This window comes from Homarus americanus, unplaced genomic scaffold, assembly GCF_018991925.1.
Source record: "Homarus americanus isolate GMGI-L3 unplaced genomic scaffold, GMGI_Hamer_2.0 scaffold26019, whole genome shotgun sequence".
NCBI lineage: Eukaryota > Metazoa > Arthropoda > Malacostraca > Decapoda > Nephropidae > Homarus > Homarus americanus.
Genome location: NW_024736369.1, coordinates 110,239 through 137,716, shown reverse-complemented (window position 1 = coordinate 137,716; position 27,478 = coordinate 110,239). Strand labels below are relative to the sequence as shown.

Below are 27,478 nucleotides of genomic sequence, written 5' to 3'. Positions count from 1 at the left end.
TAAAACTTTCCCCTCGATACCATGAGCCTTAATTTTTCTCAGAAGCCTCTGATGCGGTACTCAGTCAAATGCTTTGCTAAAGTCTATGTAAATAACATCGTAATTTTCGTCATTATCTACTACCTCGAAGACTTTCCTAAAAAACGTCAACAGATTTGTTAGACAAGATTTTCCCTTCGTAAACCCATGTTGAGAATCGTAGATTAATTTGCTTTTCTCTAGATGCGATCGGATGCTATCTGCTATAATTGATTCAAGAAATTTCCCCACTACTGACGTCAAACTGATCGGCCGGTAATTTGACGCTGATGCTCTGTCTCCCTTTTTGAATATGGGTACTACATTTGCCTGTTTCCACAAGTCTGGCACAAGTAAGGGGAAAAATGAAGGAGGTGGGGAAAAGAGAAGTAAGAAATACAGAGGAAAAGAGCGGTAAGAAGGAAGGAAGGAAGGAAGGAAGGAAGAGAAAAGAGGAGGGAGAGAAGGGGAGTGAGAGTCCAGCTTGTATACATCTCAGTAGCGATGATATATGAGAGGCAATTTATGAGGCTCTCCTCCCCTCACCCCCCCCTGATTACCTGGATCAGGGGGTATAAGGGAGGGAAGCACCACCTACCTCAGGGTACACGAGGGGGAGGAGGGGGTGGTGAGGAGGGAGGGGGGTGGAGGAGGGGTGAAGGGAGAAAGGGAGAGAGGGAGAGTGGGAGAGGGAGAGAGAGAGAGTGTGTGTGTGTGTAGAAAAAGGTAGGGTTGAAGGGAGGTGAGGGAGGAACTCAGGTGATTGGCCAGGTATCGACCAGTGAGAAGTTTATCTGGCAAGGGCAGGGGGGGGGGGGAGTAGTAGAGAGGGGATAAGGGGGTACCACGTTACCTACCCACCACCCCCTTCTCTCTCTCTCTCTCTCTACCCTTCTCTCTCTATCTTTCTCTGTCTCTCAATTTCTCGCTTGTATTCCTTTCCACATTCTTTTCCCACCCTTACTATCTCCTCTCAACATCTCTCTCTGTTTACATTTTATTTTCGTAATACATTCTTCCTCGTCTCTCTCCCCTCAATCTCTTCTCTCACAATCTCTCCCTCATCTCTTGTATCCAGTGAGTCGTTTACAGCGTCCACCAACAGAAAACGGATAGGCGTCATCACAACAGAAAACAGACGCTTCCTTATAAACCTCCAGAGCTATTTTTCATTATTAATTACTTCAGAAAAAAAGCAAAACATAGGAAAGTAAAAATTCTTATAATAATAATAATAATAATAATAATAATAATAATAATAATAAGTCAAAACTACAAGACCCTGAAATAGATGGTGTCAAATAATGCCCAAAGTGTCCAGAGAGTTTTGACAGTAAGTGTACAGATGTGTCGTATGGATCACCTGAAGATTAGCACCTCTCCCGGAGCTTAACTTACTGTAAGATTAAAACACCCTAATGTTACCTGAGGGGGTTAGGTTAAGTTAGGTTAGTTCAGCGTTTGGTTAGGTTATGTTAGCATTAGGGGAAGTTAGGTTAGATTAAGTTAGGTTAAGTTAGCATAGTTAATCTTAAAGTGAGATAAATTGAGGGAAGGGGAGGGAGGGGGGGTAATATTCAGGTAAACCTGCTAAACAGACAAAGATAATGCTATATCCTTCTCCCACATATGAGGCGGGGCACAAAAAATATATTAAACTTTAAACAACTCGGATCGTAAGAGTCAAAATTTTAACTCAGTGTAGCGTTACTGTTGAGAAATATTAAATATGAAGTTTTTTTTCCCAGAAACGTGTGAGTTCTCGGGCGGCGAGGTATATTATATTTATATGAAAGTTATACGTTTCAATATAGGAGGCAATGTTATATTTCCCTCTTGTAAAGTTCTAAATATAATAAAATGTAAAGAATTATACCAAGGGGGTAACATGGAAGAGGTGTGTGATTAATAATAATAATAATAATAATAATTAACGGATTATTGAAAGAGCATGGCAGACAGAAGGCTGAAAATATGCAGTTACATAATTGGGGAATGGGTTTCTTGATTGACAAATAATATACAAGTAACATAAGTGATACAAATAATGATATAAAATAACTAGGTGGGGAGAAGGTCATACTACAGGGCATTTCAACATAGTGACAGTGCAAAAAGGTAAGATTGGCTGGGAGTGAATACACTGGTTGATTACAAGTTGTTGATATTTTTTTACAATGGTTGGGACTGGGTTGTTCTTATAGCGATTAGTTCGTGCTCGTATGGGCTGGATGCGGTTGTGGTGTCGCGGACGAGGGATTTCTGGTGGTAGTAGGAACCAGTGAGTGAGTGAGTGAGTGAGTGAGTGTGTGTGTGTGTGTGTGTGTGTGTGTGTGTGTGTGTGTGAGTGAGTATGTTTGTGGGTGAGTGAAAGTGAATGAGTGAGTAAGTTTGTAAGCTAGCGAGTGAGTGAGTTTGTGAGTTTGTAAGTGAGTGAGTGAGTGACTGACTAACTGACTATACGTAAATAAACAAGCCCGTACACGCATATTCACCCGTACAGAAACCCAACACATAAGACGTAAACAATTACAGTGTTGCCACATACCCAAACATCAACAATGACAGAGTTGCCACGTGCTCACCTGTAGGGGCGGGAGCTCCACATACTCGTAGTGAAAGTGGGCGCACTGGTCGAGGCGTGGGAACCGTGGCTCATCATCGACCACGCCCACGGAGCCAGTGAGGTGAGTAATTCGAGGGCCACCACGCCCCTCTCCAACGTCCCCCGACACACACAGACCACTCTGAAAGGAAAAAAGAAAAACATTTTATTTTTTTTACGCTCATATGAAGGTATTTGGAAGGTATAACAGGAGTACCTTAGTTAATGAGGAAAATATACCCACCTGAGGCAATTAATGAGTAATACCTGTTGTCAACTAATTAGGAAAATATACTTACCTGAGTTAATTAGCAAAATATACCGACATGACCTTAAGAATATTTATAAACATACACAAACACATTACTAAAACATATAAACCGAGCAAATACACGATAAAACAACTTAAAACAGGAAATAAAACACCCCATAAAACACGGGAATTAAACCAAATAAAACAAATAAAATTAATTAAACTTAATTTCTGTAATAACGTATCTCACATTAATAAAATCTGATGTAATACAGTACAGGTAATACAATATATACACTCATCATGACACACACGAGTATACAGTCATGACACACACACACACAGTCATAACACACACGTACGTACAGTCACAACACATACACCCAGTCAGAACACACACACACACAGTCATAACACTCAGCTGGCGGACCATTACAGTACCTAACACCCCCCCCCCCCCACCGCCCCTTTTTTACCCAGGACAAAAGGGCAAAAAAAAAAGTTATATTACAGAGTTTTCAATTACCACTTTTTTTTGTTCCTTTCATTGCGTAATTTTCTGTCACATCTGGTTGGGTTTAGTGTTTATATTAACAGAGTAATGTTTATAGTGTGTGTTTGAAGAGTAATGTTTATAGTGTGTGTTTGAGGAGTAATGTTTATAGTGTGTGTTTGAGGAGTAGTGTTTATAGTGTGTGTTTGAGGAGTAATGTTTATAGTGTGTGTTTGAAGAGTAATGTTTATAGTGTGTGTTTGAAGAGTAATGTTTATAGTGTGAGGAGTAATGTTTATAGTGTGTGTTTGAGGAGTAATGTTTATAGTGTGTGTTTGAAGAGTAATGTTTATAGTGTGTGTTTGAAGAGTAATGTTTATAGTGTGTGTCTGAAATGTGTTAACGACCTGTGACACTCGATTCAAAATTTTAAGCAGAAGCTATACCAATATTAATAATGATTCAACGCTGACGCAACGATTTAACACTGACGCAATGATTCAACGCTGACGCAATGATTCAACACCAGGACAACAATAAAAGCGCTTTCACTATCCTCTGAATGAGTGTTTGAAGGATAATATTTAAAACTATGATGTGTGTGAATGTGTGTGTGTGTGTGTGTGTGTGTGTGTGTGTGTGGATGTGTGTGTGTGTATGTGTGTGTGTGTATGTATGCATGTGTGTGTGTTTTTGTACGTAGTCGTTACAACAAACACCATGTACACAATTAGCATGATCTAGACAGGTGCATGTAAACCACCTCCCCACCCAGCAGCTGACCAATGAGAGGTGGTGGGGGTGCCATTACAGTCCGCTGGTTGGTTAATTACCTGCCACTCTTAACGAGGCTGTTGGGTTAGTTCACCTTGCACACCTTAGGCACCAAGTGTTGCTGTATATCGTATCTCCTATGTTACTGTATATACCTCGTTATCCGTATCTCCCATGTTACTGTATATACCTCGTTATCCGTATCTCCCATGTTACCGAATATACCTCGTTATCCGTATCTCCCATGTTACCGAATATACCTCGTTATCCGTATCTCCCATGTTACTGTATATACCTCGTTATCCGTATCTCATGTTACCGAATATACCTCGTTATCCGTATCTCCCATGTTACCGAATATACCTCGTTATCCGTATCTCCATGTTACACTGTATATACCTCGTTATCCGTATCTCCATGTTACCGAATATACCTCGTTATCCGTATCTCCATATTTACCGAATATACCTCGTTATCCGTATCTCCCATGGATAAAGGATAACACAAAAATACTGTATCTTCACTACTAAACATCAACCACATCACTGAATCCGGATAAGGGGAGGATGTTCGATTCATTGAAGGGTAAAGGGGGAAGGGAGAGGATGTTCGACTCATTGAAGGGGTAAAGGGGGAAGGAGAGGATGTTCGACTCATTGAAGGGGTAAAGGGAAGGGAGAGATGTTCGACTCATTGAGGTTAAGGGGACGGGAGGATGTTCGATCATTGAAGGGGTTAAGGAGAATGTTCGACATTGAAGGGGTTAAGGGCGGAAGGGGAGGATGTTCGACTCATTGAAAGGGGTTAAGGGGGACGGGGGAGGATGTTCGACTCATTGAAGGGGTTAAGGGGAAGGGGAGGATGTTCGACTCATTGAAGGGGTTAGGGGGACAGGAGAGGATGTTCGACTCATTGAAGGGGTTAAGGGGAAGGGAGGATGTTCGACTCATTGCAAAAGGGTTAAGGGGACGGGAGAGGATGTTCGACTCGAAGAGGGGGTTAAGAGGGACGGGGGAGGATGTCTGACTCATTGAAGGGGGTTAAGGGGGAAGGGGAGGATGTCGACTCATTGAAGGGTTAGGGGACGGGAGAGATGTTCGACCTCATTGAAGGGGGTTAAGGGGGACAGGGAGGATGTCCGACCCTTGAAGGGGTAAAGGGGAAGGGAGAGGATGTTCGACTCATTGAAAAGGGTTAAGGGGGACGGGGAGGATGTTCGACTCATTGAAGGGTAAAGGGGAAGGGAAGGATGTTCGACTCATTGAAAGAGTTAAGGGGGACGGGGAGGATGTTCGACTCATTGAAGGGGTAAAGGGGAAGGGGAGAGGATGTTCGACTCATTGAAAGGGGTTAAGGGGGACAGGGGAGGATGTTCGACCCATTGAAGGGTTAAGGGGGACAGGAGAGGATGTTCTGACTCATGAAAGGGGGTTAAGGGGGACGGGGGAGGATGTTCTGAACTCATTGAAAGGGGTTAGAGGGGACGGGGAGGATGTTCGACTCATTGAAGGGGGTTAAGGGGGACGGGGAGATGTCTGACTCATTGAAAAGGGTTAAGGGGAAGGAGAGGATGTTCGACTCATTGAAAGGGGTTAAGGGGAAGGAGAGGATGTTCGACTCATTGAAAGGGGTTAAGGGGACGAGGGAGGATGTTCGACTCATTGAAGGGGTTAAGGGGAAGGGAGAGGATGTTCGACTCATTGAAAGGGGTTAAGGGGACGGGGAGGATGTTCGACTCATGAAAGGGTTAAGGGGACGGAGAGGATGTTCGACCCATTGAAGGGTTGGGGGAAGGAGGATTCTGACTCATTGAAGGGTTAAGGGGGACTGGAGAGGATGCTCGACTCATTGAAGGGGTTAAGGAAGGGGAGGATGTTCGACCCATTGAAGAGTTAAGGGGGGACGAGAGGATGTTCGACTCTTGAAAGGGGTTAAGGGAAGGGAGGATGTCTGACTCATTGAAAGGGGTTAGGGGACAGGAGAGGATGTCTGACTCCATTGAAAGGGGTTAAGGGGACGGGGGAGGATGTCTGACTCATTGAAGGGGTTAAGGGGGACGGGGGAGGATGTTCGACTCATTGAAAGGGGTTAAGGGGACAGAGAGGATGTTCGACTCATTGAAGGGGGGTTAAGGAAGGGGAGGATGTTCGACCCATTGAAGGGGGTTAGGGGACAGGAGAGGATGTTCGACTCATTGAAGGGGTTAAGGAAGGGGGAGGATGTTCGACTCATTGAAGGGGGTTAAGGGGAAGGGGATGTTCGACTCATTGGAAAGGGGTAAAGGGGGAAGGGGAGGATGTTCGACTCATTGAAGGTTAAGGGGGAAGGGGAGGATGTTCGACCATTGAAGGGGGTTAAGGGGGACGGGAGGATGTTCGACTCATTGAAGGGGTTAAGGGGGACAGGGGAGGATGTTCGACTCATTGAAGGGGTTAAAGGGGACGGGGAGGATGTTCGACTCATTGAAGGGGGTTAGGGGGACGGGAGGGATGTTCGACTCATTGAAAGGGGTTAAGGGGGACGGGAGGATGTTCCGACTCATTGAAGAGGTTAAGGGGGAGGGGAGGATGTTCGACTCATTGAGGGGTTAAAGGGGAAGGAGGATGTTCGACTCATTGAGAGGGTTAGGGGGACAGGAGAGGATGTTCGACTCATTGAAAGGGGTTAAGGGGGACGGAGGATGTTCGACTCATTGAAGGGGTTAAGGAGGAAGGGAGAGGATGTTCGACTCATTGAAGGGGTTAAGGGGGACAGGGGAGGATGTTCGACTCATTTAAGGGGTAAGGAGGAAGGAAGAGGATGTTCGACTCATTGAAGGGGGTAAAGGGGAAGGGAGAGGATGTTCGACTCATTGAAGGGGTAAAGGGGAAGGGAGAGGATGTTCGACTCATTGAAGGGGTAAAGGGGAAGGAAGGATGTTCGACTCATTGAAGGGGGTAAAGGGGACGGAAGGATGTTCGACTCATTGAAGGGTAAAAGGGGAAGGGAGGATGTTCGACTCATTGAAGGGGGTAAGGGGGACGGGGAGGATGTTCGACTCATTGAAGGGGGTAAAGGGGGAAGGAAGAGGATGTTCGACTCATTGAAGGGGGTAAAGGGGGAAGGGAGAGGATGTTCGACTCATTGAAGGGGGTAAAGGGGGAAGGAAGAGGATGTTCGACTCATTGAAGGGGGTAAAGGGGGAAGGGAGAGGATGTTCGACTAATTGAAGGGGGGTTGTACATACACCTTGTTCCATTACCTTCTTGTTGCTACGTTAATGAACCCTTTGCGCCATTAACATAGGAACCAAATTGGGGGTTTAAGGAAGGGGGAGGGAGACTCTGTGGTAATTAGAAGCCAGTGTTAACCTAGTCTTATACGATATACAGAAGCTATATGTTACTAATTTCTTATAAAAAAAAGTCAAAATTATATAACAAATTCTGGTAGTTCAAGTATGTAAACAATCACTCAACGGTACTAGACTTCCTAAGCCTTGTAATGCTCAAATTTCATCTCTAATGGTTATGTTGTTATATGAACCCTAACTGACTGACTGACTGACTGAATGACTGACCGACTGACCAATATGTAGACCAAAGGGGGTGGGGGGAGACATATCCGGTCTTTGTGGTACATGGTATAGGTTCAGACCCCCACGAGGCTGACATTGTGCTGACATTATTACCTAGGCTGACGTTAGTTACATCACTAGTTCATCTGATATCACTAAAGGACAGGTGTGGGGGGTGCTGGATAGGTGTGGAAGTATAGGGTAGGTGTGGAGGTACAGGGCAGGCAGGTGTGGAGGTACAAGGTAAGTGTGGAGGTACAAGGCAAGTGTGGAGATTACTTTAGATACTGGACAGGTATGGAGGTACTCGACAGGGCAGGTGTGACGCCGATGGCTTGACTTCAGCGAGGCAGGAAAATTATGGGACAGGGAACAGGTAAAGTATGGTGATGAGGCGCGCAAAAGAGAAAGAGAGAGAGAGAGAGAGAGAGAGAGTGTGTCATTCCTCCCCCCACACAGGTAAAGGCAGCGAGGGGAGAGGGGAGGGGGGCAAAGTGTACGGATCATCAAACACGTTTATGCAGCCACCCACCCGAGACTTGCTGTTGCTGCCACCCGCCGCCCACACACACTTGGGATTTGAGGCCGCCCTTCAGCTATCCATTTAAGACTTACTACTAGTATTGCCGCCCACTTGAGACTTATTGCTGCTGCTGCCACCCACTTGAGACTTATTGCTGCCGCCCAACAGCCACCCACTTGAGACTTGCTGCCGCCCAACAGCCACCCACTTGAGACTTGCTGCCGCCCAACAGCCACCCACTTGAGACGTAGTGCAGCTGCTGCCGACCACCAGCCGCCCACTCGAGACTTGCTGCCGCCCATCAGGCTCCCTATTCCACGGTAATGGGGAACCAAGACACAGCAGCGAGGTACAAGATACCGCTGAGCGAAGGTCGACGGTGGTGCAGGTGCGAACGGTAGCAAACTATAGAAGACGGTACATGACGGTACGTGACGGTACATGATGGTACGTGACGGTACATGATGGTACGTGACGGTACATGATGGTACGTGACGGTACATAATGGTACGTGACGGTACATGATGGTACGTGACGGTACTATTAATACTTCACATTTAGCCACGTATAAATTAATCTTCCCGACACTTAAATAATAACTTTGATACTCAACACTTACTATTATGTATTAAATGTATCCAGTATGTAATCCAGTGAGACTTACACGGACAGACAGACAGACAGACAAAGAAAACAAAGACCCTCACAGTTCTCACCAGGTTTCACCACTAGAGAACCATACCACGTCAAGGAGAACCCAGTCAAGTCACTCTTTAGAAACCCAATTTACTATAACTACCTACGCTGTTTTCCATGTTCTCACCAAAGACCCCCCGCCCCCCGCCTCCATCAGTCACCAGCAGCTAGGAGGAGGAGTCACAATCGACCAAATGTCCAAATGTAACTCCCATAATGGCGGACCTTGTCGGAGATTTTGTGCGCCACTAAAAATGTGAATAGACGCCATCATATATATATATATATATATATGTATTGAGGTGTAGTGATGTAAGGAAGTCTAATACAACCTATTTTATGTTGTTGTCTAGAGCGGGAACTGATTTAGGGAATCTCGTGTTACGGTAATGTTGATTAGTTGATTTTAGAATGCTGTAGCCCAATGCGTATGTAACAACACTGCTGATTGGGCAAGACTAAAATGCTGTAGCCCAATGCCTATGTAACAACACTGCTGATTGGGCAAGGTTTAAATGCTGCAGCCTAATGAATATCTAACAACACTGCTGATTGGGCAAGACTAAAATGCTGTAGCCTAATGGGTATGTAACAACACTGCTGATTGGTCGTGTCTACATTACTACAGTCTACCGCGTATGTAACAACACCGCTGATTGGACGAGTGTACTTAAGTAACACCTAGGTACTAACTGATGAAACCGGTCGTAGATTGTCCTAGTAATTATATAGGAAAATCTAATCTGGTAACTCTATAAGTTAGTACAGCGGGTTAATGTAATGTAATATAATGTAATGTAATGTAATGTAAGCCCCTTCATATGGTAAAGGATATCGTAACAATAACAGGTTTCATAAAATTCAGGAAAATACATCAATATCGTAACATTAACTCGTAGCGGATAACGTAACGATATCGTACGTTAAGCCATTCATAACGTAGACGATAATGTAACAATATCGTTAACCCCTTTCAGAGGATAACGTTACGATATAGGGACATTAACGACCTTACTTAACCTAACTTAACCTACACACAGTCATTGTTCTGCCCTGAGAGTCTCGTGAGTAACCATGACTGTCTCGTGAGAAACCCTGACTGTCTCGTGAGAAACCCTGACTGTCTCGTGAGTAACCCTGACTGTCTCGTGAGTAACCCTGACTGTCTCGTGAGTAACCCTGACTGTCTCGTGAGCAACCCTGACTGTCTCGTGAGCAACCCTGACTGTCTCGTGAGTAACCCTGACTGTCTCGTGAGTAACCCTGACTGTCTCGTGAGTAACCCTGACTGTCTCGTGAGTAACCCTGACTGTCTCGTGAGTAACCCTGACTGTCTCGTGTGAGTAAACCTGACTGTCTCGTGGCAAAACCTGTCTGTCTCGTGAGTAACCCTGACTGTCTCGTGAGTAACCCTGACTGTCTCGTGAGTAACCCTGACACTGTCTCGTGAGCAACCCTGACTGTCTCGGTGAGTAACCCCTGACTGCTGTCTCTGTGAGTAAGTAACCCTGACTGTCTCGTGAGTAACCCTGACTGTCTCGTGAGTAACCCTGACTGTCTCGTGAGTAACCCTGACTGTCTCGTGAGTAACCCTGACTGTCTCGTGAGTAACCCTGACTGTCTCGTGAGTAACCCTGACTGTTAAGCTCTTCACCTCAAATCTATAAATGGCCACACCTGTTGAGTACATGGCCACTAAAAAGAATAAAAGGGCCACTAAGTGGAAAGGTAAAATGGCCACCAAAATGGACATAATGGCCACTAAACAAACACCTAAAATGGCCACATGAGCAAACACTGGCCACACACACGTTTATATAAAATAATGGCTCTTAAATGTCCACCACTAACACGGGTTACCCACTGTCCAGAGACCTTTAAAAACCCCGACCCCAAGTTATTTATTTTTTAAAAGGTTTACGAAATGTGGGTTTTAGTGAGGTCAGCTATCTTGACCCGACCACTGGGGGAGGGAGGAAATTGAGGCAAGGTGGGTGAGGGAAAGTTTAGTCAAATATATCTCTCTATACACAGGCTACACATACATACATACATACATAAGATACATACATACACATACAAAAACAAACATTTTTTTTAAAGTTGAAGGTGAAATCCAAAATAATAAAAATAATAAATAATAATAAAAACAGAAAACCACACACACATACACAACAATCACCACAAACTACAAAAAAAAAACACACCAATAACAACACAATTAACGTCAAAACCCAAGCCAAACAAGGGACGCCATTAACACCACCACAATCAAAACACACCACTATACATGACCATAATAAACAAAAAACAAACAACTAAATACATCATCTGGGCAGCGCCAATAACACAAAACGCCATAAAAAAAAACACCAATAATACCTGTGCCACAATCTATCAAGGTAGGGACTGTGTTATTAATTTGTGTGAGGTGGGTGACATGGTGCAGGTAACGGGGGGGGGGGGCTAGAGGACTGTGACCCCTTCTTGTTGTGGTCGACTCGTAAAACTTGTACCTTTCGGATATTGTGTGATTTCTGTCTGTCTGTCTGTCTGTCTGTCTCAATCAGCTCTCTCTCTCTCAGCATCACATTACATCTGAGAGCGGAGGTCCTCAATAGCAGCCAAAGCCTCACACTATATTTACACACCAACACATATTCCAAACAAACATGTGTTGGTGGTGGTATATACACATAGGGGAACACATAAGTTACATACATATGATACACACACATACGGTACACACATATACGGTACACATAGACATATATGGTACACACACACACATATATACGGTGCAAATATACACATCGGTACATATATACACATCGGTATACATATACACATACGGTACACATATATATACATAAATATACATACATACTCTACATACTACCAACATATCATTGATGTTGTTAATGAGTTGACATAAGGAGTGAGAATTTATAATGTAAGGATCACGTGAAGATTATCACCCCCAGATTAACCTTAACCTAACCTAACTGAACCTAACACTAACCTAATTTAACCTAATCTAAAGCTAGCCCAACCTTAAACTAACCTAGCGTAACTTAATGCGCACCTAAACTAACCTAATGCTCGTCTAACCTAACCAAACATATAACCAAACCTAATCTAACCAAACCTAACCTAACCAAACCTAACCAAATCTAACCAAACCTAACCAAATCTAACCAAACCAAACCAAACCTAACCTAACCAAACCTAACCTAACCAAATCTAACCTAACCTAACCTAACCTAACCCCCCAAAGTGATGAAAGGTATTTAATCATAAGATAAAATAAGCAGGAGAAGGGAGGTTAATCTTCAGGTGATCAATGAGTATGTATGGATGTATGATTGTATGTATGTATGTATGTATGTATGTATGTATGTATGTATGTATGTATGTAATTATTCCATTTGCATAAAGTTAATTCCGAATGGATTAAATGAGGAGGTAAGGTTGTATTACCGGGATTGTTAATGGGTGTATTTAACTGTGTGAGTACGGTGATTTAACCTCGGAGTACGGTGATTTAACCTCGGAGTACGGTGATTTAACCTCGGAGTAGGGTGATTTAACCTCGGAGTATTGCACTTAACTCCTATATTTTAACTCGAGTCCGGTAATTTAACCTCGAGTACGGTAATTTAACCTCGGAGTAGAGTACGGTGATTTAACCTCGGAGTACGGTGATTTAACCTCGGAGTACGGTGATTTAACCTCGGAGTACGGTGATTTAACCTCGGAGTACGGTGATTTAACCCTGTGAGTACGGTGATTTAACCTCGGAGTACGGTAATTTAACCTCGGAGTACGGTAATTTAACCTCGGAGTACGGTAATTTAACCTCGGAGTACGGTGATTTAACCCTGTGAGTACGGTGATTTAACCTCGGAGTACGGTAATTTAACCTCGGAGTACGGTAATTTAACCTCGGAGTACGGTAATTTAACCTCGGAGTACGGTAATTTAACCTCGGAGTACGGTAATTTAACCTCGGAGTACGGTGATTTAACCCTGTGAGTACGGTGATTTAACCCTGTGAGTACGGTGATTTAACCCTGTGAGGACGGATATTTAACTCCTTGAGTACGTCTTACTCCTTTGAATAACACGAGTACGATGGAATTGTACTCATTGGGTTAAGCTATACTAACCAAGGAGTTAAGACGCCGCGTAGAAGGCTTTGGAATCGTACTCCAGGGGTTAAAACAGAGAGAGAGAGAGAGAGAGAGAGAGAGAGAATACCACCACACGTACACAACCCTGACAAGAGAGAAATACGACTCGGGTTGTGTTATTTACAGTTCGTTGGAGTGTTAAATATAAAAGCCAGATGAAGACTCCAGCAACAACTTGTTTATCAGTGCTCTCTCTCTCTCTCTCTCTCTCTCTCTCTCTCTCTCTCTCTCTCTCTCATTTTTCTTTCTTTCTTTCTAGTGTTTTGTATTATAGATCAAATTTGGTTTATGAAATGTAGTATGGTGTGAGGTTAGGTTAGGTTAGGTTTGGTTAGGTTAGGTTAGGTTAGGTTAGGTTAGGTTAGGTTAGGCTGGTTAGCTTAGGTTAGGTTTGGTTAGCATTAGGTTAGGTTTGGTTAGCTTAGGTTAGGTTAGCTGCTGCTTCCTCTACACACCTCGACCCCAAACACACAGAGAGAGAGAGAGAGAGAGAGAGAGAGAGAGAGAGAGAGTAAAATGAAAATAGGACACACACACACACACACACACACACAAAGATCAAACTCAAGATAATGTCCCTTTAAAGTTAACCACACCAACACTAACCTAACCTACAGTCACACCACAACAAGTACAGTCACATTAACAGGTATATGAATCACACTTACACACGGGGGGAATCATCTCATTAACATACATTATGACTCAATATAACCGGACAATATAGCATAAACACCCGCCACTGTGACATTTTGGCGCTGTGGAGAAATTTAAAACAATATGGGATTTTTAATTAATATATATTTGGGATTTTATTAATTTTTATATGAGGTAAAAAAAAAAGTCCTGTTAATTTTTTTCTCAGTAATGATGAGAAAGTTTCAATTATTGGTAAATATTTAGTGTATAAATATAAAGGTTAAAGTGAACTATGGTTAAAGGCGCGGCTACAGTTAAAACATCACTAAATGTATTGAGTTAGCTGATGTCGCATACTGTCTAACCAAATAATGTCACATACTGTCCAACCAAATAATGTCACATACTGTCTAACCAAATAATGTCACATACTGTCCAACCAAATAATGTCACATACTGTCCAACCAAATAATGTCACATACTGTCTAACCAAATAACGTCACACACTGTCCAACCAAATAACGTCACATACTGTCCAACCAAATAATGTCACATACTGTCTAACCAAATAACGTCACACACTGTCTAACCAAATAATGTCACATACTGTCTAACCAAATAATGTCACACACTGTCTAACCAAATAACGTCACACACTGTCCAACCAAATAATGTCACACACTGTCTAACCAAATAATGTCACATACTGTCTAACCAAATAATGTCACACACTGTCTAACCAAATAACGTCACACACTGTCTAACCAAATAACGTCACACACTGTCTAACCAAATAATGTCACATACTGTCTAACCAAATAATGTCACACACTGTCCAACCAAATAACGTCACATACTGTCTAACCAAACAACTGAGAGACAGGAGGTTAATAAGGCCTCAGACCCCCCAATCAGCCCAGTAGACAAAGAGATAGTGAAATATGGCAATATGTGTCCGTAGAGTTTCATAATCATTCGTCGTGTGTGTGTTAAAGTTTCCAATCAGTGTTAAGACTCCCAATCAGTGCTAAGACTCCCAATCAGTGTTAAGATTCCCAATCAGTGTTAAGACTTCCAATCAGTGTTAAAGTTAACAATTAGTGTTAAGACTCCCAATCACTATGTATTTGGGTGTTAGGACTTCCAATCACCCGTTGTACGTGTATTAGCTCCCAATCATTACGTATACGATTGTTATAGTTTCCAATCACCGGCTGTATACACCTGACAGTAGGATGAGACAGGTGACAGGTGTACAGTAGACAGTAATAATAAGTTAATACCGCACTGAACAGCCATTCTCCCCCTCCCCCTCCTCTTACACCACAGCCAGTCCTTCCTCCCCCCCCCTCACCCATCGACACACACCGCCTTAATTGAGACGCCACAAGCCAATAATGACAGTCGTTAAGTGTTAAAATGAAGGAGCAGAGCCATTAATATACGACCCAACCAACATTACCATCACAATATGGCGCCTCCCCCCCACACCTTCCGTCCCATCCCCATAAGCACGTTTTCCTAGGCTCCCAATATGGCCGGCCCCTAACCCACTCTATATCATGTTCACTAGGAGGTCACAATATGGCCCTCTCACCCCCCTCCACAGCACAGCTTCCAGGGGTCATAATATGGCCCCATCACCCATCCCCCCCTCTGTGCATCCTCTTGGGGTCACAATATGGCCCTCTCCTTATCCTCCAGAACACGTCCTCTTGGGGTCTGTGCCAAGCCCCTCCCCAGCTGCGTCCACCTTATCCAATAAGCTAGTGCAAGTGTTTAGGCCTTCTATTTCATCGAGTGAGGATGATGGCTCAAGGCCTAGAGTGAGAAGGAGGAGGAGGGAGGGGTGAGAGAGAGGGATGTGGTGTGTGTGGGGAGGAGATGAAGGAGGTGTTCTGGAATGAAGTGGGGAGGAGTTCACCCAGAATCTAGGTCTAGGGGGGGAGGAAGAGGGGGGGCAGGAGAGAGGGAGGGCAGGGGAGGAGAGGGAAGGGAGGAGGAGGAGGAGGGAGAGAGGGGAGAGGATGGGGAGGAGGGGGGGGAGAGGGAGGAGGGGGGGAGGAGAGGAGGAGGGAGGAGGAGGAGCAGGAGGAGAGGAGGGAGGAGCAGGAGCAGAGGAAGGAGGAGGAAGAGAAGAGGAGAGTGGGGGAGGTAGGAAGAAGAGGGAGGAGGAAGAGGACCTTTCTTGGGGGAAGGCACGGGGAAAGGTAGACGTTTCTGGGGTGAAGGGAGGAGGAAGAGTGGATAGAATCTCTGGGGTGAAGAGGGAGGGGTGTTAAAAATCTCTGGGGAGGAGACGAAAAGACTCTGGGGTGCGAGAAAGTTGATCTCTGGGGAGGCGGAGAGACGCTCAATAGAGTATAAGGGGTGTTTTATTACTGGGGGAGTGGTGAGAAATGACTCTCTGGGGAAAAGGGGTTTTTAGGGAGATTTCAGAGGAACGGATAACGGGAGGCATTGATGGGTGGGGGAGTGGAAGTCTCTGGGGGTAGGGTACAGATAGTGGGGTAGACTCTGGGGGAGAGCACAGGTAGTGGGAGTGATCTCTGAGGGAGCAGTTCCCAATGGAGAATGCAGAGACTCTCTCTCTCTCTCTCTCTCTCTGTCCTCTCTCTCTCTCTCTCTCTCTCTCTCTCTCTCTCTCTCATCCCGTTCCTTCCACAATGACTAGATCCATCAACGAGTCATCAACATACCCCACCTGATGCACCTGTATGCACTAAATTATCAACATACCTCACCTGATGCACCTGTATGCCCTAAATCATCAAGATGCACCTCTATGCCCCCCAGCTGTTTATACACATCGTCCCTATAACTTCAAAATACAAAAAATAAAAGGAAAATCCACTGCAGTTATCATGACTCGTGAGGTGATATTCCATCCTTAAAAAAGTCGCCTCGTATACCTTCCTGATATCAGTTTCCTGTAGTGTAGGCCTGGATATTAACCCCCCCCCCACGGCCCCCAATCCTCCATCCCCCCCACCAGCTCCTCCTCTCTCCCCGACTCCTCCCCTCATTTCCAAGCCAACCTCCCTCCCCGCCTCACCCCCTCCTTCCCTTCCCCTCCCGCCCATTCCCCCTCCAAGATTCCAAACATTCCGGGAGAAGCAGAAACCCTATTATGGTGGGCAGTGAGAGGCTGGGACTGGCTATGTGAGGGAGGGAGGGAAGGAGAGGGAGGGAGAGGGAAGGAAGGAGGGAGGGAGAGGGTGGAGATGGATGAATGGATGGTGGGAGAGGGGTTAAAGATGGAAGTAGGGAGAAGATGGATGGATGGAGGTAAGGAGGGAGGGTAAAGGCGAAGGAAGGAAGGAAGAGAGGGAGGGAAGGAGGGAGGGAGGGAGGGTGAAGAACAGAAGGTGAGAGGGCAGGTAAAGACAAAAGGAGGGAGGGTGAAGGAATAGGGAATGAAGGAAGGGAAGAAGGGACTAAATCAAGGTGAAGGCTAAGGAAGGAAGGAAGGAAGGAAGGAAGGAAAGGGCAGCTCTGTTATCTACCTGTCTCTACACACCCTCAAATAGCTCCTGAAGTTTACCTGGACTTGGTCACCTGGGCTGGCTTCTACCTGAGTAGGGTCGGGGAGGTTCGAACCCAGAGAGATACGGTCTTAAAAGAACTTTATTTCCTACCGAGTGATTCACGGTACGGTATAGGATGATCGTCACTGGTTACCGAGCTGTGTGATCGTTTGTACACCTTCTACAGCTATTGGTACCGAACGTCATACCGACAGCACTACAAGCAGAAATCCAATAATCAAACAAGTTAACAATGATTATGTACTAAAATAAATATACTGTGAGAGAGAGAGAGAGAGAGTATATTTGTTATGTATGTTTGTGTGTGTGTGTGTGTGTTCAAGTCAATGGCAGTCCAAAAGTAACACCACGATACTGTAAAACTCAACAATAACCTACAATACCTTACAATAATACGTACTAGTATCGTCAAAAACTACGACCCTACACACACACACACACACACACACACACACATATAGTACACAAAAAAATCGACGAAATAATATAAATAGCAGTTGAGTATTTCACTACTTTTTTTTATTTTCATTTCTGTAAAACTAATTGAAAAAATACACCACTGAATTTTGGGTTAAATTTGGCGGGTGAGGGGGATGAGGGTGAGGGGAAGTGGGGGTAGGTGGAGGGTGAGGGTAGGAAGGGGGTGGAGGGTAGGAAGGGGGGTGAGGGGTAGGAAGGGGGGTGAGGGTGGGAAGGGGGGTGAGGGTGGGAGGGGGTATAGGAGGGGGTGGGAGGGGTATGGGGAGGGGTGGGAGGGTGTAGGTTGGGTGGAAGGAGAATGAGAGGATAGAGAGTGGGATGAGAGGTGAGGTGAGGTGGGGAGGGTGGAGTGGGGTGAGGGGGTGGGTGGGTGAGAGGGGGTGGGGGAGTGGGGTGGGGTGGGGTGGGGGGGGAGGGTGGGGAGGTGGGGTGAGAGGGGGGTGGGGAGTGGGGTGAGAGGGGTGGGGAGTGGGGTGGGAGGGTGGGGAGTGGGATTGAGGAGGTGAGGGTGGGGTGGGAGGGGTGGGGAGGTGGGGTGGGAGGGGTGGGGAGTGGGAATTGAGAGGAGTGGGGAGGTGGGGTGAGAGGTAGGGAGTGGGGTGAGAGGGGTGGGAGAGAGAGTGGGGTGGGATGAAAGGGGTGAAAGATGGAAACGTCAATAAGAAAAAACTTTCCTTTCTACGTATTTTGACACATCCATCAACACTGAACTGATTGACTATTGGCAGCCACACACACACACACACACACACACACACACACACAGAACCTGACCAAACACAACAATCACACACCCTAAAACTCCAAAACACTTTATTTACACACCTCCACAACCACACACACACTCCACAACCCCACACTCCTGGCCCCACACACACTCCACAACCCCCTACACACACAGCCCCACCTCCACAACCCCCACACACACACTCCACAACCCACACACACTCCACAACCCACACACACTCCACCACACAGAATCATTAAAGACACACTCAAGCCGACACCCTCAAAACTTGGCCCCAACACCTGTTTGACATTTCCACCTCTCGATTCTAAAGCTGAGATTTGTACCACAGTCTTGCAGGTTGACGATCTTACCTGCTGGATCCCTCTACCACTCTCTGACTCCTAACTTAGCACCATTTTCCTTCACACTGTCTTTCGTGTTCTTTAAATTATCCCTTCTTCTTATTTCCCATTTATTGTAGGGTCTTATTCTCCAGTTATTCTTATTTATCGTCTCTCTCTCTCTCTCTCTCTCTCTCTCTCTCTCTCTCTCTCTCAGCCACTTTGTGTCTCAGCTCTGATAGTTCTCATCGCTGGTAACACAGTCAGAGTCAACTGGGTGGTGTTGACTGAAACGCTGAGTCAACTGGTACAGACGTGGGTGGGTGGGTGGGTAGGGCGTCCCAGGGTGAAAAAGTACTTGCCATTATCTACGTCAAGCCGCACTTACAATGTACACATCCTTCACGCGGGAGACCATACACCAGTTAGGTCAGGAAGGTGAGTATTAGACTAACTATACTTAGCTAAGAAAAACAAACTGGACATCACCTTTGGTCCAGGGTGAACGGAGGCAGGTATCCTGGAACACCCTGGATCACCCTAACACACCCTGGATCTTCCTAACACACCCTGGGCCACCCCCACACACCCTGGGCCACCCCTCACACACCCTGGGCCACCCCCCCACACCACCCTGGGCCACCCTCACACACACCTGGGCCTCACACACACACACACCTGGGCCACCTCCACACACCCTGGGCTACCCCTCCCACACACACCTGGCCACCCCCCACACACCCTGGGCCACCCCCACACACCCTGGCCACCCCCACACACCTGGGCCCCACCCCCTCACACACCCTGGGCCACCCCTCCCCCCCACCCTGGGCCACCCCTCACCCACCCTGGGCCACCCCCACACACCTGGAGCCACCCACCACACACCCTGGATCTTCCCTAACACACCTGGGCCCACACCCCCACACACCCTGGGCCACTCCTCACACACACACCTGGGCCACTGGGCCACCCCCCACACACCCTGGGCCACACCCCACACACACACTGGGCACACCCCCAACACACCCTAGGCCACCCCCCACACACCCTGGGCCACCCTCTACGGTTCGGGGTACAAAAAGGCCTAAGACCTTGAATTTTATGATCCCAAAATCGATGGGAACCTTCCAAGACCCCGGGAGGATCTGTAGGCCGAGTGCCATGTCCCTGAGCCAGTCCTCTCTAGAAATATGTTCGTCAAACCAAGAACAGACGGACGGACAGTGGGACGGACGGACGGCCGGAGGGAGGGAGGGAATAACAATGTGAACAGCAAGGACTGATAACAACTACGGGTCTTCCTTCAACCTGTAGCGTGATCGTAGTTAGAACAACAAGTGTTCCCAAACAAGTAACTGTAATGAGAGTTCAATGGTCACACTCACGGACAAAACATCCTTTACAGCGGCATCTGCGGGTACACAAGCGGCCAGAGACTCGTTCCATCAGTTGGGAGGCTTCCTCTAGTCGTTCGGAGAAATTGTTCCCATAGTTCAGTCTCAGGCGGATAAAGGGACCTTTGTTGGTTACTGTAGCGGTGCACAACCTCCAAAATACACAGTCATCGTCCATTAATATTAACTGGCACCATTAACTCACCTTGGTAGTGGTTATGGCAAGTTAATTAACACTACATATTGCACGATGTCCCGTGGGTGGTGGAGTTATGATGATTTCCAATATTACAACTCGTGTTTAAAATGTGTAAGTTAGTTATGGAATAAATATTTATTGATTTTGTTACTAAATTTAGAATATTGTTTATAAATTTGGGTAAACATGATATTTGGTGTCGATAGTTTTGATAAATATTGGTTAGGGGACAAGTTTTTGTTACACGTCAGCAGCGCGGAGGATTATCTTTGTTGTCAGGCATTTAGAGATTGTGTGGTTAGCCGCAATCACAGTGGTCAAAGATTTCTACAGTGCGTTTATTACCTCTTCTTCACTGTGGTCAACGTAGTTTTCTTAACACGGTCCACCACATTAACAAGAACACATGTAAGAGGTGATGAAAGAGAACACCTGTCATTAACACCCACAAGGTTGTCGATAAGTACGCCCAGGTGGACCCATTAAAAGTTTCACAAAAACCTCACTCAATTATTGAATCAGGGTCCACATTCTCAAGAGATTCGTAGGTTCAATATTGTCCTTAATTGAAGCTATCAGTATAGAGTGACTATAGACCATTAGGTTTGACTTAAATCGTAAAATAACAAAAAATACAGTTTAAAAATTACTAAACATTCACTTGAAACCAATTACGACAAAATAAAGTTTAATTCTAATGTTATATCTGTGTGTTTATGTATATGTGTGTACGAAACTGTGGAAATAGGAAGATAAAAACCTCTACTTCCCAGCATCACATCAGGGGCAGAGAAGCAGCTACCATTGTTACTAACTTCTTACGAACATGAAAAAAAAATCAAAAACAAAGAACAAGCTGACAGGAGTTGTGTCAGCCATTATCTACGACACAACAACCAAAATCAAGTATTGTCAGCGGAGTCTCACAAGTGCTGGCCAGCCTCTATAACTTTTATTTGACGACTAACGTGACTGGCAGGGAGTGACTTGGAGGAGGAGGGGTGGTAGAGACTGGCTTGGAGGAGGAGGGGTGGTAGAGACTGGCTTGGAGGAGGAGGGGTGGTAGAGACTGGCTTGGAGGAGGAGGGGTGGTAGAGACTGGCTTGGAGGAGGAGGGGTGGTAGAGACTGGCTTGGAGGAGAGGAGGGTAGAGACTGGCTTGCAGGGGGTGGTGATTGGGACTGGCTAGGCAGAGGACATTTTAACGTAATATAATCAGTTCAATGCACACTTCCTTCCTGTTTTCCATTTCGCTTTCAGTTCACCTATATTCTTTTTCCCCTGTTCCTTTCCTCGTCCCTTGTTCCCTTTACCCTCCCTCCCTCCCCCTCCCTCCTCCCCCTCCCTTGCTACAGACCAACTTTGCTTCTCCACTGATTTTTGGCAAAGGTTCTCCTCCCCTGCAACTCTCCCCAGCTACACACACAATGCCTCCACCCTCACCTCCCTCCTGACACACCCCTCACCCCCTCCCTGAGACACCCTCTCACCTCTCCCTGACACATCCTTACCCCCTCCTGAGACACACCCCCCACCCTCCCCACACACCCCCACCCTCTCTCCCTGACACACCCCTCACCTCCCTCCCCTGACACACCCCCTCACCTCTCCTGACACACCTCACCTCCTCCTGGGACACACCTCACCCCCTGACACACCCCCCTCCCCTGACACATCCCTCACCCTCCCCGACACATCCCTCCCTGACACACATCCTCCCTGACACATCCCCCTCCCCTGACACATCCTCCTGACACACATCCCCTCCTGACACATCCCTCACCTCCCTCTCCCTGACCCACCCTCACCTCCCTCGATAATACACCTCCTCACCCTCCTGACACCCTCACCTCTCCTGACCCACCCCTTCCTCCTGATACACCCCTACCTCCTGACACACCCTCACCTCCTCCTGACACATCTCACCTCCTGAGGACACATCCCTCCCTGATCCATCCTCACCCTCCTGGGACACATCCCCCTGACCCACCCTCACCCCCTCCTGACACACCCCCTCACCTCCCCCTCCCTAACACACTCCTCACCTCTCCCTGACACATCCTCCCCTGACCCACCTCACCCCCTCCCTGACACATCCTCACCCCCTCCTGACCCATCTATCTACTACCTCCTCTCACGGTCTTAATGAACACCACATCTTTTTCATTATAGTATAAAAAATCTGTAAGAACTCCACCCCCCCCATCCCTAGTTACCGAAGACGTAAAAATTCCTTCACTTAATTAGCCGACGGACGCAGTACTCCTTTACATCTCGCAGCCTCGACACAGACCAAACAATTGCGTAAGAATCTGCGTATGCTTTTATTTTCATTCTGCGTATATGTATTTTTTTCCCATTTTGCTTATTTTTTTTTTCATTTTGCGTAAATTTGTTTTATTCTGTGTGAATTTATCTCATTGTGCGTATTTTTTCTCATTTTGCGTATATTTTGTTTTAGTCTGCGTATATTTTCTTCAATCTGCGTACTTTTTTTTCATTCTGTATGTACACCCCTAATCCTGCGTCACCTCCCTTCGACATACACATCTCGGTATCATAACAAGGAAATAAATATCAGGTCGTAACTTAAGATTTGTTTCCAGGTTAGGTTAATGACGCCATCAACCAACCGTGTTTACGCCTCTCAAGATTTCGTCTGTTTTTTCATACCACTTCGTTAACCCCCCTTCAGTATATGGCACCATTTCGTTAACCCCGCCTTCAGTATATGGCACCACTTCGTTAACCCGCCTTCAGTATACGGGACCACTTCGTTAACCCGCCTTCAGTATATGGCACCACTTCGTTGACCCGCCTTCAGTATATGGCACCACATCGTTAAACCCCCCTTCAGTATATGGCACCACTCGTTAACCCCCCTTCAGTATATGGCACCACTTCGTTAACCCCCCCTTCAGTATGGCACCACATCGTTAACCCCTTCGCACCACTCGTCGTATATGGCACCCCCCTTCAGTATATGGCACCACTTCGTTAACCCCTTCGGTATATGGCACCACCACTTAACCCTTCAGTATGTGGCATTTCAGTATATGGCACCACTTCGTTAACCCCCCTTCAGTATACGGCACCACTTCGTTAACCCAACTTCAGTATATGGCACCACTTCGTTAACCCCCCCTTCAGTATGTGGCACCACTTCGTTAACCCCCCTTCAGTATATGGCACCACTTCGTTAACCCTTCAGTATAACACATCGTTAACCCTCAGTATATGGCACCACATCGTTAACCCCCTTCAGTATATGGCACCACATCGTTAACCCCTCAGTATATGGCACCACATCGTTAACCCCTTCAGTATATGGCACCACATCGTTAACCCCCTTCAGTATATGGCACCACTTCGTTAACCCCCCTTCAGTATATGCACCACATCGTTAACCCCCTTCAGTATATGGCACCACTTCGTTAACCCCTTCAGTATGTGGCACCACTTCGTTAACCCCCCTTCAGTATATGGCACCACTTCGTTAACCCCCTTCCTTAACCTCTTGAGCACTGTAACATAACCCCTTGAGTACGATGGCTTGATCCACTGAGTACAATTGCTTAAATCTCTCGAGTACGATACAACGACTTAATCTTTTGAATGCAATGACTTAACACTTGAGCAGAAACAATTCACCCCTTGAGCACAATATCCTAATCCAAGAAGATAAAACAACAATGGCCGCCCCTGTTTTCTGTAACCTAACCTAACCTAACCAAACCTAACTTAATCTAATCTACCTTAATCTAACCTATCCTAATCTTACATAACCTAAGAAAATCGTCAAGATCTGAGGGCGCCCGACACACACACACACACACACACACTGTAGATCACCATCATTTCACCTACACCATCATCACATCACCAGCCACAAGAATCTTCATTACTACTACCATCACCATCATCACCACTACCACACCACACCCAGCCACAATATCTTTCATCACCACCATCACCACCACACCCAGATACAAGTCAGAAGCAGCAGCATGAAGTAGTAATGTGGGATGGTGAGCTGTGTGTTGAGAGGGCCTGGCTGGGGTGGTACAAGGGCCAGGAAGAGAACACTCATTGGTAACATTCCTTGTGCCTTCCCCTACCTCACTCACCCCAGGGGGCCCAGATGTGTGGTGGTGGTGGTGGTTAATGACGGCTGGTAGTGGTGAAATGGTGGGTGGTAGTGGTGAAATGGTGGGTGGTAGTGGTAACAATGTTGGACGGTAGTGGTAACAATGTCGGCTGGTAGTGGTAACAATGTCGGCTGGTAGTGGTAACAATGTTGGCTGGTAGTGGTAACAATGGTGGGTAGGAGTGGTGAAATGGTGACCCACGGTGTACGTCTGACCCTTGAGCACTACCTGAGATCCCAGATGACCCTTGAGCACCACCAGATCCAACTAATCCCCCCTCAAACCATCAGCCAGGTAGAGTCAAGGTATCAACAGGTAAGCGGCTGCAGGTATTAGGTCAACAGAAATGGAGTAATTGTTTTGGGACGCATACAAGATGGTGTACCTGTGTGACCTACTGACCTTTCTCACCTGTCCCTACCCTTTCCCCTCCTCCTCACGCATCAGGTACTTACAGGTTAAACAAAACACGACTGGAAGGTAACGTGTTAGGCAAGTACTGGTGCATTTGTGATGATGTGTGGTGGTGAGTGATGGTGATGGTTGTAGTGGTGGTAGTGATGACGGTGGTTGGTGGTGGTGTTTGTGGTGGTGGTAGCTGGTGATGATGGTTGTGGTGGTAGTGGTAGTGATGGTGGTGTTTGTGGTGATAGTGGTAAAAATTACAGTGACTACATCAACAACAATAATCATCAACTGTAAAAACTAAACCTAAACTACCTAAAAAAACCTCTTTAAGGACAAAAATAAAATCCCTTAATGTAAATACAGAAAAAAACCTTAACCATCCCCAAAATACCTTAAAGTAACCCCTTTAACCCTAAAAATCCATATCCTTAAAATAGACGAGCGTTTGGTCCTGTCCCTAAAATAGACAGACACGCCGACGAAAAGGTCTCTAGACAGAAACTTAAACAGGCAAACTTACACAGACCTAGAATACAGAGAGGGATGGGAAGGGGCTGGGAAGGGGTTAGGGGCTGGGAAGGGTTGGGGGATGGGAAGGGTTGGGGGATGGAAGGTGGGGGACGGGAAGGGGTTAGGGGATGGAAGGTTGGGGATGGGAAGGATTGGGGGCTGGATTTGGGGCTGGGAAGGGTTGGGGCTGAAGGTTAGGGGGCTGAAGGATGGGGGGGGGCTGGATTTGGGGGCTGGGAAGGGGTTGGGGCTGGGAAGGTTGGCTGGGAAGGGTTGGGGAAGGGGTTGGGGGCTGGGAGGATGGGAAGGGAGAGGAGGCGGGTGGGGGGAAAACACCTCACAACAAAGTCAAAGACGGAGACACACAGAGACTGTACGGAACAGAACACATCATTATCTCTGTGTGTGTGTGCGCGTGTGTGTGTGTGTGTGACAGAGAAAGAAAGACAAAGAGATAACGAGGTCTCATGGGACTCAGGTGGAGAATAACACACACACACACACACACACACACACACACACACACACACACACACACACACACACACACACACTCATTAGCGTACTGCCCACCTAGAAATACAATGAACACCTGGCTAATATTTGGCCTTCAGGTAGGTATTGTCTCACGCACACACACACACGCACACACACACACACACACACACCTCAGTCGACCTAGCTGTAAATGGGTACCTCTCGTTAATTGGGTAAGTGTAAAGGTAGTTAATGACAATATCGGCCCGGCCATACTACCTTCCTGTACCAATCGTGTATAGTACTCGTATTAATCATTGCCATACACGTACTGGTCTTAAACGCGTATGGGACCCGATTCTTACTTTCAATTTGTAAATACTAAACCACAATTTATGTATGAAATTATGAAAATGTAAAAAATTAATGAAATGTATATGTAAAAATGTGGGATAGAAGGAGAGGAAGAAGGAAGAGAATGAGAAAGAAGGAAGAGAGAAGGAGAAAGGAAGAGAGAAGGAGAGGAAGGAAGAAAGAAGGAGAATGAAGGAGAGGAAGGAAGAGAATGAAAAAGAAGGAGGGAAGGAAGAGAAATGAGAAAGGAGGAGGAGAATAAAATAGCGCCAAGTTAAAGGATAAGGAGAGAAGAATAAGGACTAAGGAGAAAGAAAGAAAGAATGATGATAACGGAATAAGTAATTGATGGAGAGAGCGATATACAATAAAGTAAAGGATAATAAATGAGAATAAGAAGAAACGAGAGAGAAAGAGAAGAGAGAGAGAGAGAGAGAAGAGAGAAGAAGAAGAAGAAGAAGAAGAAGACAGAAGACGGATAATCTAATCAGGTCAAGCTGCTGAAAAACTAAAGACGATTCAAAGGTTATGACGAGTCGAACATTTATCTCTGTCGAGTTATTACCCTTCCTCTACACCCTCCCTCCCAATCCACCCTATTCCCCTTCTTTCATTCCACCCCTTCCCCTTCTTCCTAATCCACCCTCTTCCCCTTCTTTCCTAATCCAACCTCTTCCCCTTCTTCCTATTCCACCCCTTCCTCTTTCCTAATCCACCCTCTCTTCCCCTTCTTTCCTAATCCACCCTCGTCCCCCTTCTTTCCTAATCCACCTCTTCCCTTCTTCCTAATCCACCCTCTTCCCTTCTTTCCTATTCCCCTCTCTTCCCCTTCTTTCCTAATCCACCCTCTCTTCCTCCCCTCTTTCCTAATCCACCCCTCGTCCCCCTCTTTCCTAATCCACCCTCTTCCCCTTCTTTCCTAATCCACCCTCTTCCCCTTCTTTCCTATTCCACCCTCTCTTCCCTTCTTTCCTAATCCACTCTCTCCCCTTCTTTCCTAATCCACCCTTCCCTTCTTTCCTAATCACCCCTTCCCTTCTTTCCTAATCCACCCTCTTCACCCTTCTTTCATATTCCACCCCTTCCCCTCCTTCCTAATCACCCTCTCTTCCCATTCTTTCCCAATCACCTCTTCC

General features: G+C 46.2%; 1 protein-coding gene across 1 annotated transcript in view; it reads right to left on the bottom strand.

Moving 5' to 3' along the window:
- Positions 1–27,478, bottom strand: part of LOC121872159 (rho GTPase-activating protein 32-like) — a gene marked incomplete at its 3' end in the record, with an annotated part of 107,721 nt that overhangs the window by 25,796 nt on the left and 54,447 nt on the right. Inside the window, 1 exon segment of the mRNA XM_042374837.1 lies at positions 2,604–2,765. Within this exon segment, the coding sequence (XP_042230771.1) occupies positions 2,604–2,765 (162 nt within the window).